General features: G+C 42.2%; 1 protein-coding gene across 1 annotated transcript; it reads right to left on the reverse strand.

Moving 5' to 3' along the window:
- Positions 1-497: 497 nt before the first annotated feature.
- lpcat2 (lysophosphatidylcholine acyltransferase 2) lies at positions 498-11,367 on the reverse strand. Its single transcript, XM_047581365.1, has 14 exons — positions 11,047-11,367; positions 10,504-10,646; positions 8,572-8,789; positions 7,969-8,081; positions 7,595-7,655; positions 7,336-7,394; positions 7,213-7,247; positions 6,637-6,691; positions 6,122-6,204; positions 4,092-4,217; positions 3,841-3,994; positions 3,360-3,458; positions 2,042-2,183; positions 498-1,856 (listed from the first exon to the last, which is right to left on the reverse strand). The coding sequence occupies exons 1-14, from the start codon at positions 11,155-11,157 to the stop codon at positions 1,678-1,680; spliced, it is 1,578 nt and encodes a 525-aa protein (XP_047437321.1). The 5' UTR covers positions 11,158-11,367; the 3' UTR covers positions 498-1,677.
- Positions 11,368-12,002: the final 635 nt, after the last annotated feature.

Raw genomic sequence — 12,002 nt, forward strand, 5'->3', positions numbered from 1 at the left:
CACAATTAATGCTTCACTTCATAACATTTCAACGTCCAGACCTCCACATACCTCCACATACCTCCATGTAGACAGAATACCTCCCTACCTACATCATTAAATCATTCTATAGATGTTTACGGCTTTCAAAATCATTCCTCGTTGCTCAGCACCGGGCTACACACGAACACACTTGAGCGTTCTCCTACAAACGCATGTCTGACCTCAAATCTGAACTTATTCCTCATTGACATCAAAGGAAAGCACGGGTCAAAATGACAAAAGGCATTGAAACTTACAGGCGAATGGACGGAAAACACTCTCTCACACACACAGACACTTATTAGCACGCACACGAAACAGAATTGTGATAGGTAACTGCTGGCACCTTGTGGTGGTTTTGGAGAACCAGCAGCGCAGCTGCAACACACTCATCACGCTAACACCCTCATTACAAACAGAGTCATTACAAGTTTCCTCTGCGCTGAACATGAAAAAAAAAACTAACAAGGAAAGGGTTTTGTTTCCGTGTTTTATTTTAAAAAGCAAACTTTGCAGTGTTAACAAAAAAGGAAGAAGAAGAAGAGAAAACATCACATAATTGCAATACACTGTACTAAATAAATAACAATGCCTCTAGCTAATCTGAAAGCATACCCCGCCGGAATATGCTGTTGTGAAGAAGCACTGTTGCCTTTTTGCTCACAAATTGCCCTATTTTCAGTGGTTCATTTGCTTTAGTAAACGTAAAGCTGCACAGACACGCTGCTGTCTCAGCAACAACAATCTTCAGTAGAAATGCAAATAGGTACACATGCAAAGCAAACCTCTGGCTAATTATACAGCCTTCTTACAAGGTCTGTGTCCCTGAGCGCTGGAAAAAAAAAAAAAAAGTGTAATGCACAGCGTCTGTGCTCATTGTAGCTTTAATATGGAATATCTCTGAGTTGCCAGACTGGAAATATCTTCATAAAATTTTTTTGTACACTAATTAAACAGTAACACAGAAGCACGAGGACTCTGCTGTAAAATGTGTCGGTTTGGCAATTTTTCCACTCATTTAAAAAAAAACTAAACAAAACAAAAACAAGACAAGGGATAAGGTACACAAGGCTGTGTTAATATCAGCGCCAGAAAGGGTAAGCCGTCGAACACACTGAGGAAATCTGAAGGAAAATTTGAAAAAGTTGTTTTGCCCCGCCCCCTGACCCCACCATGAAAAAACTCATATTTTCCTTGACCAGGGCCCCCAACATTTTCTCTAAGACTAAAACTCTAAATGTTTTGCAGTTCAGACGATTAAAACATTGCTAAAACACTGATGGCATGTTTTTTTTAAACATATACAGTACATATTTTCTTTTTTCATATTCAATATTCAATAGATTTTTCTTGAGATGTTGACACGTTACCAAAAAGCACACACAAAACTTTACAAATGTAAAAAGTCACAAAACAATTTCCTTGTGCGATGACTTGGGGAAGTTTTTTTTTCTTTTCTTTTTTTTTTTTTTTTAAATCTCTCTAAGGCACTAAAATTGAAAATAGAAGCACTCTAAAACCATGTATAAAAATGGTATGGCTCTGGCGTGGCAATGACTTGGATCTGCTAATTATATTGCAACGAGATGACGGGTGACAGATTTGCATTTCTTTCTTTTCTCCGCAGTCAAGAAAAGGTCACTGTTATCCCAGGTCTCAGTCGTCTTTTTTGTCAGAAGCGCCGTCTTCCTGCTTTCCCTGTGAGCAGGCCTGACCAGTCAGTTCCAAATCACCAGGACACGCCTCCTGGATCGCTTGGTATCTCTGCAGCTCCAGGTAGGTCGTGAAGAGCTTGGCATACTCTGGATGGGTCGTAGCAAAGGACTGAAATTCGTCTGAAGAATCACAGGCACAGAGGGGGAAAAAAAAAAGACATCAGGACACAGTGTAGTATGAGGGAGGTGACATCATTACTGATAAAAACCAGCGTTTCATTTTTTTTACTGCACATATCGCGCCGACAGCGAAAAACACTGATTGGAAATGCCGTTTGAGATTTAAAAACTAAAACGCAGCTCACTGAAGGTGATGAAACCCGAGCCATCAGCATCAATCTCCTTGAAGAGCTTGACCATGTTTATATCCGACACACCCAGAGCAGAGCGCAGCAGAGCCGTGAACTCCTCTCGGGTGATTTTCTCATCCTCGTCTGTGTCGAACAGCTGTGCGAGAGAGCAGAGCCAGCAAAGGAAAAAATTGGCGTGCGCATTTATAATGTTTTGCACATTCAAGACAGACAAAAGTGTTATTAAAAAAGACATAAAATACAGCCAGATGGGTCAGGAAATCCTACAAAACAATTGCGGGTATTTGTTTGTATAAATCGGTTGCGCAAAAAACAACAACAACAACAACAAAAAAAAAAAAAAAACGCATTTCAGTTGCATTACATAAACACCAAAAGGGTTTCATCTGACCTTACGGTCAGCAAAATGACTCCATGCTGTTCACAACAGACAGACATTGTTAACTTGACGTTATCCAAGCCTCGCTGAATGTTGCCTCTGTTCTTCCTACAGTACTGTTGCTACAGACCGACAGGCGAGGCGGGGCTGGGAAATTTAGAGGAAACTTACTACAGTTTTCTTTAGCTTATTAATATGAAGAATTTTTTTTAAAATATGTACTGTGTTGTACTGTTTGTGTACACATATATGTGTATATATATTTATTTTTTGCAACTACAATGAAGCTACAATGAAAGTCGTACAAGGATAAGAGTTATAAAATCCAGTCCAAAATCAATATCAGCAGGAAATCTGGGATGCAAATGAGTGAGTGCGGAGAGTGAGAGTTTTCATATGCAAAATAAGACCTAAAATATTTAGCTACCGTGACACGGTGTGGTGGACGCCAGTGCATTTCTGTTTACTTGTATAAAAGCATATACTCAGAGGACAAAGTTCAGTAAGTAAGCAGCAAGTGAAATCGTCACGAAACTTAATAAACTGACTTGTGTCTTGTCACACACAGGACTATAAACCAGGACACTGGAATCCAGGCCCCATGTGGGATCGTTACTTTTTTTTTTTTTACACCAATGTGTTGTTCTCACTTGCTTTTTGTATAATGTCGCTCTTGTCTCTCAGATTTTAGGCTTAAGAAACAATCTACGTTTATTCAGTTTGGGTTCAAATACACTTTTTTTTTTTTTTTTTTAAATACTGTACAAGGTAGAGGCTTGTGGTTCAAATTGCCACCGGAAGGGTGAAATGTTCAATTGAAATTGAAGCTAGAAGTAATTGAAATAATTTATATTAATTTCTAAATTCACATCCCAGGACACAAAAATATTTAGTTTACAGAACGTCAGTGTCCTAACATTATATCTGCCTTACCTGAAAAGCCATCCGTAGAACATCTTCTGTATTTGCTGGCCGGCACAAGATGGTCACGCCGATAACGTACTCTCTGAAGTCGATGGTGCCGTCGCCGTTCTGCACAGATCACAGAGACAGAAATAAGAAGACCTGTGGTGTTAAATGTGCAGCTGGATGTACGTCACTGTTACAGTGTTCTAATATAGCGACAAATAAATGCAAACAATCTGCATATGATACGAATGTGTATTGTCCAGTGTTTACTATATGCATCCCTCGTGTTGGTAGTGATGAATTTAGAAGTGGAGCAACAGAATCCGCATTATCTACGTCAAAAAAAATCATTATGCACCGATAATTTGAACATTTGGATCTTTTTCAATATATATGCTGTGTATTTAATAACAGTCTCAACTGATAAAAGTGGATAACATACAAACAGAAGCTTCTATAGACTTCTATAAAAGGGAATTCTCCATTCTCTATCCACGTCCCTCACCCTGTCAAACAGTGCAAACAGCTCCTCCAGGGCTGGGTTGCGAGGGAGCTTCAGGAACTTGGCAAACTCCTCAATGCCGATGCGTCCTCCCTTACAGGAGCTGGCCATAGTTGCAAAACCCTCCAGCTCCTTCCTCACGTTGTCCCACTTCAGACTAGATGAGCAAAGGCAAAACAAAAGATTAGGTGCAGTTCAGTGTTTTTTTGTTTTTGTTTTTTTTTTTAAAAAACCCTTGCGTGAGATGCTCTTACTTGAGTTTGCGACTAATCTTGGTGAACTCCACCAGGCCAGCCTCCATGGGAAGTGTTAGCTCGCCAGCTGAGATCATCAGGCGACAGTCTTCGTATGTGTGGTCAGTCACCGGAACCCCCAAGGCACTGAAAGCAGAAGGTTTGCGTTCATGGTGGTCAGCTTGAATATTAACTTTGTAATCCCCTTCGAAGGTTCTCAGTCATCCAGGTGGTAGTATGTACAAACCAAGAGACTTGTAGAGCTTTTTGAAGAGCTTTTACCACTTTTTAAAGTAGCTCCTTCAGTTCAAAAAGACCGGTGGGGAGGAACACCTGTGGTTGTTGTCCACCTGAAACTCGCACGACTAAAGTCTGTTAACACTTTGGTTTTGGATATGGTTGCCATGATTTGGAGATGTTGATCCTTTCTGCACCTCAGGGTCCAGTACCTGGGTCCGGAGGGTTAAACGGTGCAGGGGGAAGGGCTGTAGCCTCCCTGTTAACTGCTTCCCTCCAACAAAGTTCTTATCGTTATCAGCGGTATTTTGTACATAGTTAGGAAACAAGTTCCGTAACAACAGCCAGAAGGAAACATTAGTCTTAAGACAGGCATGTCAAAATCAGTTTGGCTCTGGGGCCGGATCCAGACTTTCTGTTCTCAGGTGGGCCGGATCAGTAAAAGAATGTCAACTCCAAATATTTAGCTTTGTTTTTCAGTACTATGCTTTATCATTCAGCCTACATTTGTAGCCTACCCTACATATTATAATCACGGATGACAAGGGATCTTTTCTAAGCACAACACATTTATTCAAAAACAATGGGAAAAAAATGATTTTTCATGTTTGGCCGTGAATGTGTTAACAACTGGTTTATTTTAACAGTTGAGTGAATGCAGTTTTACACCTGAACCAACTCACCACACTAAACAAACTCAAGTGGGAGCTATAAAAAAAATATTTTCGCCTTAATTGTCATACTGCTTTGAAATAAATGAAAAAAGAAATACAAAATAAAATAAAATAAATAAAAAAGTTATAGCAGTGCATGGGCAATAGGATTAGACTACATCAGATCAAACTACTAGGCTGGGCCTACTGAAGTTGAGAATATACTGCACAATATTAATTGTCTTTAATATGACATACTTGTCTTTATGGTGAGTGGCGCCGAATATTAAACTCTTTGAACACTGCAACTTGCTGATTACATACCAAGCACACTGGTTTTGCATTCACTTCTGTGAATAAATACTTCTCGGTCCATTTCTCCTGGAAAACTCTGCACTCCGTGTCCACTCTTCTTTTTTTTGACAGTGCCATTTTGTTGCCATCTTGTTTAGTAGTGGTGAATGGTGAAGCAAGATTGCCGGTTTATTTTTACTTGGACACATCACGTTGCGAATGTTTATTTCCTGTGACTAACTCGTGTCAGTGCCGCATGCTTGACGTGAGCGCTTTTACACATTTACTGCCCTCTAGCGGCCGGAGGGAGCATTTGGTTTGTATTTATTTTAAAAAATAACAACTTTTAATAGAAATTAGCTAGAGACTCGCTTCTTTTTTTGACATACTCAGAAATTTACGCCGGGCCGGATTAAATGACCCAACGGGCCGGGTCCGCCCCGCGGGCCGTATGTTTGACATGCCTGTCTTAAGAGATGGCAGGAACAGACTTATGTTTGTCCCAGTTTTGAAATTGCCAAACCTCATGGTCATTACGCAGACATTTTGTAAACAGAAGGCATCAGTGTGTTTGGAATTAAATAAAACAACTGAGCTCTAACTTTGCATATCACAGCTCAACAGGCAAGTTAGGGAGAGGTCTGAGGCTCTGAGTGTGTTGGTACCGGTTCAAATGACTCAATATGCCTCAAGTACTTGTTGCTTTTAATCGTAAACGAAACTGCACTCTGTTCTGCCCTGCACCGGAGCAATACAGGGGGAAAATGTGCGCTTTTAAGCACGGAAACTATTTGTGTAGCGTCTTTTAACAACCGCACAAAGCACTTTACATAATACGTGACAGGCATGAGAACAAGCCAAACTCACTGGGCCATGGTTTCTCGCACTCTGCTGGCAAACAGCGCCGGGCTTTTCTTCTCCTCCTCCGTGGGGATGTGGGGCGGCAGGAACTGACACAGAAAACAAACAGATGAACAAAGGTCACATGCAAGGTCAGACTGAAAGAAAACACATTAAGCTGGCATGAAAAGTCATGGAAGCCAAATCTCCTCCTGTAGAAAACCCTGCACCCTGGAATATACCGTGCACCGATCAGACACAACATTATGACCATCTCCCTGATGCTGCGTAGGTCTCCCTTGAACTAGTCATTGTCACAACACAGCAGAGCACTATATTGTCACAAGATGGTGAATGTTATTCACTGCCCCTGTCAGTGGTCATAACGTTATGCATGATCGGTGTAAGTCAACAGCAGTGATCATGCAACCAGCAAAACTGCACAAACAGTCACCTTAGAAAGTCTAATGTAAAAGTTATTGAAAAGAACTGAAATGCTTGCTGAACTGAATTCCACCATGCGAGATCAGAGCGCTCCTTACCTCGATCTCTACTGTGGTGTAGAGCTGGCACAGCGTTAGAAGCAGCAACGTCTTCCTGCACAAAATCGAAGCAGGACAGTCTGTTATCGTTCAAGCCCTTTTGCAACAAAACAAACAAACACACCCAAAGAGAAACTGAATGCTGTTCATGATACATTTCTGAGCCCATGCCTGATCTTGGTCTCTTTTGAAAGCCGAGGCTTTGAAGTTGCTATCACAAAAGTCAGAATCACTTTAAGTGGTATTGTTCTTGAGTAATCAAAATTGGGTTAGGCTGAATTTTTTTTTTGTTTTGAAAAAATGCGTGGGTTGTGTCGACTGTGTTGGTTGAATCCTATAATGACTTTTATCAATGCAATCAGAAGAAAATGACACACTTGCATGCAGCATCTACTCGCTCATGTACAGAGCCGCAATTGGTTCAAAAAGCTACCACTGTCCTATATAACACCCGGAATCGTTCAGTACTGACAAAAGGTGTCACCATTACTTTAGCACTTTAGTCAAAAAACGCACATACTGAAGGAGAAACATCAGAAATCTCCCAGAGGCACTAGAGTATCAAAACATACTCACGAGTGGAAACCTTGCCAAGTCCAGGTCACTGTATCCTGAAGGCAGAAAACACAGCGTAATAATTCATTTGTATATGTGGTTCTGAAAATGTAAGGAGATTGATGCGATATCACCATCACTCACCAGTGTGTTAGGATATCTCATAATCACAGGCTGCACAGGGACCCCTGGGATAAATGCACCTAAAGGAGGGACGGGGAACATGACTGCATGACTGTACCGTACTGACATCCTGTTTTGTGAATATCAGTTAACAAGAAGGTAATGCACCGTCCACAATAAATGATGCATGAATGAAAAAGTGTAATATCAGGAGTTCTCTCCGTTGTCTCAGTGTTTGTAGCGTTGTTGAGTTGCATAAAATCCAGGTTTCATATCTCACCCTGTTTGAAAGTGATGAGACACGAGCGATTTGTACACGTTCCCTCCGGAAATATCAGCACCTGAGGAACAAATAATTTGTTAAAATCATGTGCTCTATAATGTTTTATGAAATATGCAATGTTTTTGCTGCTGCTTACGATGTACAAAGTAAACTTCTGAGTTAATTTGAGTCATCATTCACAGTTTGCTTTTACTCAGACAGTGATAAACCCCAGTGTGGTCTCCAAAACTAAGAAAAAAAAACCTGTGAAGCAAAACCAACATCTTGAGGTTTCTACGCTGACGAACTTCTTGATTCTGCAGTTAAAAAAAAAAAATTCACGCTCACACGTGGTTAATTTTAAGGCTGTGTTCGTTTGCGCTGCGACAAACCTGTGGCCAGCGGCCTCCTGACTTGGCTCTGCTGTCAATCTCTTGGATTGTGTTCCTTCTGGAGTCTGGGTCCTTTCTAGACACAAGCACCGGCTGGAGACAACGCACAAACCCTGAAGAGAAGGTGAAACACGGACATAAGCATACATGCTAAGAGGAGGAAAATTAAGTTTGGTTTTTATTTATTACTTCTCGTGCATCTCTGGATTGGTTTTGTTGTTTATTGGTGTTAAATAAGTCACATCTATTACAATAGTCACCAGTGATGTCACTGTGTGACGGATATTAAACCTCTTTCTGTCACTACTATCGTAAAGATGGAAGGACATTCATATTCATAATGTTTACAACTTACAACCCCCTCAACTGATAAGTATACACAGTAGTCTGCGTGGCTTAATGACTACCTGTTACAATTCTTACAAGCCATCTGTAAATGAGCACATCCTCATAAAGGGTGTGAAACCGAACAGTCAGAGGAAGGCAGGCTGACATGTTTTCTCGAGTTCACACACACCATGGAATGAGTTATAACAAGAACTGGGGCCCACACGCCTTTACTTTCCTGTCCTGAAACAACAGTGCAAGTGAAAAGAGTCTCACTGCCAAAGATGGGCGTAGCCAGGTTCTCGACGCGGGACACAGTGGAGGGCAGGCCGGCCACGATGCAAACGATCCCGTCAAAGAACGTGGAGTGCGGGGCCACGGCCAGGATGGGAGCCTCGCTGCTGCCGACCTGCTTGCCCTTCACCACCACTCTGAAGCCCATGCAGAAGAAGTAAGCCCTCCCCAAGGCAGCCATCACACTTCGACACATAAACCTGGACGTGACAACAAAAAAAAAAATAAATATGTATTTCGCACCAGCAGTGCAACATCTAATTGACACCAGAAACAAATACACAGCATTTTAGCTACTTTTTCTGGTTAATCTCGTAAATGCTTTGTAACAAACACACACACGAATGAATGTGTTTTAGAAACAGGAAGAATTGCACCATCGTGTACTTTTTTGTGACCCAGAAACTGCAACAAATGTACTCTCCGCTGTTACTTCCTCAGACGTTTGAGAATGGGGAGAATGTAACAGAATGGGGTACTTCGCAACACTGTGACAAAATGACGAGCGGCACTGTGGAGCCTTAAAAATGTGGTCAGGGAGCGCAAACCTATGACCACCTAAAGCTGCATTAAACCTTGTGCGAAAGCGATCAGGAAGTTTAAAGGGGTGCAACACGGGGTTTAGAATAAAAAGCTTTAATTTAACCCATTACTTTGCCAAGTTATTACAGCTAACATAGGACCCCTTTCATGATGCAGGAGCAAAGAGCAATACGCTGTAGAGCATATAATGGTCTAAAGCCTGGTAGGTGACAGTGGTTGAGGAGAGCTGGTGAGAACCAGCGAGTACTGATGTTGCAAATGATAAGGGGAGAGTGCTTTAAATACGCCTTATAGTGTCAAATACCACGCTGTTGAGATATTGATTCTGACCTTCTCAGAGGAAAATGGTTTTTCAAGACTTGAGAACCAACTTGTGAATATCTGAGTGCACGAACCGTAAAGCTATTAATATGTGAACCCAACAAGATAAGCTCTTCTCTTGTTTCCGTCAGTCACCTGCACCACGTTATTCATAAATGTACAATATGTCATGAGCGTGGCGGTCTAAGGTCACAAGAAGTCAGCTATGTGCAACATGGCACGGTGCAGCAGCAGCAGCTACTCTACCGTTTGTTAGGCCGCACGCCTTTGACACTTAATTGTGCACATTTTGTCCAACTGTCTAACATGTCCAACTGGAGGACACAATAACATGATTACGCGTGATAATATAAGAATTAACATCGCTTCATATTACTGCTGAGCATTAGATGTTGCGTTTTCTACACCTCAAGAGATGAATTGGGTTTTCGGTTCCCCTCAGCCGCGTCCCCAGTAACACCCCTGACTGTTTCCTTCCTGAGAGCTGAGGGGAACTGAGCTAATGTAATGCTAGAGGGACAGATATGATCTTGGAAAGTATGATTCAGCAGACGTGCATGCAGCTGCACATTCTTCAAGTCACGTCAGGCAGAATTATTTTGAGAATATGCTGCCTCTGCTCTGCTTTCCTGTCCAGTTTATGAAGCCAGGAAATGCAGCTACCTCTGCTACTTCTTGCTCCTGCAGCATATATGTTTAAAAAAAAAAAAAAAAAAAAAAAAATCTTCATATTAGTGCATGCACTAAAGGGATTAGCGAGTGCTCCTTCTGCAGGTGAAGCATGACAATGATGATAAAAATAGGAACCATGAGTATTCGTGGTTGCCTTGCCTAGACAGATGTTTGCATGACACTGCAGTGATAGGAAAAGCAAAAGTGAAATTAAGCGTGAGCAACATACACAGCTTGTGCTTGATCATTCTTTTCTTTTCTTTTCAATGTTATTTCTGATTAAATAGGCTTCATAGCAAATGGGCCGTGCTGGTGAGGCGTGGGCAGCTCTAAAGGGAGGCTGTGTTGCAATAGGATGGTGTCTGTAGCCATAGTTACCGTCTCCAGCCTGTCATTGGCTCCACTGCTCCTTTCAGAGGATGCTTGAAGGTTATCAGGACAGACACTGGCCATGTCACCAACAGGACCAGGGACAAGAGGACGGCGCGGACGGGGACCAGGAAGATTCCCAGCAGGACACACTGCGTGGAGAGAGGGGAGGGTACACATTCACAGCCACAAAGTTACAGGCCTACACCGCCCAGCTGCAGCCCGCACGGCTGTTGGCTTTGCAAAGCTCGGGGGGTATATGCACGAGTCTAGAAAGCCGCATCACCGGACAGCTTTCTAGAAACCAAAACAACGAGTCTCATTGTCTGCCCTGCATTTACAAGCCAAAGCCTCGCAGGAGAAGATTAGAGGCCCTGGGTTACACGCCGTGTGTGTGTGTGTGTGTGTGTGTGTGTGTGTGTGTGTGTGTGTGTGTGTGTGTGTGTGTGTGTGTGTGTGTAATCTCACACAGCTGCGTGAGCCGCGTTAACCAAAGGCGACGGCTATTCCTTTGAGTTCAATGAAGGTGTATCGCGTTTCAATCATACTCACTTTGATGACAGCGGCTTTGGTTAGTTTCGTGTCCTGCACGAACGGGTTGATGACCGCGGGCAGGAGCAGAGATTGCTGCCTCGGCAGGGCGAATACTCGCTGCGGCGGCATTGCAGTCCGATCAACGAAGAGGTGGAGACGACTAAAAAAAGAAAAGAAGGAAACCTTGCAACCGATGCGCCGTTATGTTATCATCTCACTTCCTCAACTGCGGCCTTGCTCTCATTTCTCTCCCCTGTGAGACGACGTTGTTGACACGGCGAGCGCAGACCCGAGAGCAGCGAGGAGAGGAACCGGACCGCCGCGTGAAGCTCCACCTCCAACGTGGTTGCAGCAGAGCAGGGGTCGCGTCCCGTCAGTGCGGTTTTGCTGTAGATTTGCATCGATTCCTTCCCTGTGCGAAAACTCATTTTTGTATCGCAGGGATTCTGTCTCTGTGCACATTTTTTTTTTTTAATTTAGAAGAGATCAAAGCGTATATTGAATATTGCGAAGAGAGGAATGAGATGAGGAAATATGAGGTAATAAATGCACAGCAAAGCACCAAAAAATAACAGTACACCTAGTAATATGCATTTATTACTATGGATACGATTTTAAGGGAATGATGTCGACGTGCTTACCAGTTCTTAAAATGTCCACAAGATGGCGCAGTTTCCTAACAAGTTTTTAAAGGATATGTCGTGCCCTAAAAAAGAGCAGTATTTTTGCTTTACTCTTTTAAAGAACTTTTAAAGAAAGTTCTCTTTTATAGAACTTTAAAGAACTGCTTTGAGGTAGCCTACTTTCATTTTTTTTTTTTTTTTTTTTTTACAGCTTTACACTTGTACTTAATATTAGGTGGCAGTAAATTTGAATTTTAAGCCCAGGGTGTGTTTGTTTTGCATCAGCTGCACACATTTTAATACTACACTCTATGTTTGCAACCTGAACTAGCCAGGAATATATAAAGTAGA

Source organism: Mugil cephalus, chromosome 3, assembly GCF_022458985.1.
Source record: "Mugil cephalus isolate CIBA_MC_2020 chromosome 3, CIBA_Mcephalus_1.1, whole genome shotgun sequence".
Classification (NCBI taxonomy): domain Eukaryota; kingdom Metazoa; phylum Chordata; class Actinopteri; order Mugiliformes; family Mugilidae; genus Mugil; species Mugil cephalus.

Bases quoted from the DNA above. Each gene is read 5' to 3' on its own strand.
- lpcat2 (XM_047581365.1), bottom strand. From the start codon at position 11,157: ATGCCGCCGCAGCGAGTATTCGCCCTGCCGAGGCAGCAATCTCTGCTC. The intron at 8,790-10,503 runs GTAACTATGGCT...TGTCACGTCCAG, and splicing joins CCAATGACAGGCTGGAGACG to GTTTATGTGTCGAAGTGTGA. The intron at 4,218-6,121 runs GTGAGTTTGGCT...TTCTGCTTTCAG, and splicing joins GTGCGAGAAACCATGGCCCA to TGCCTTGGGGGTTCCGGTGA.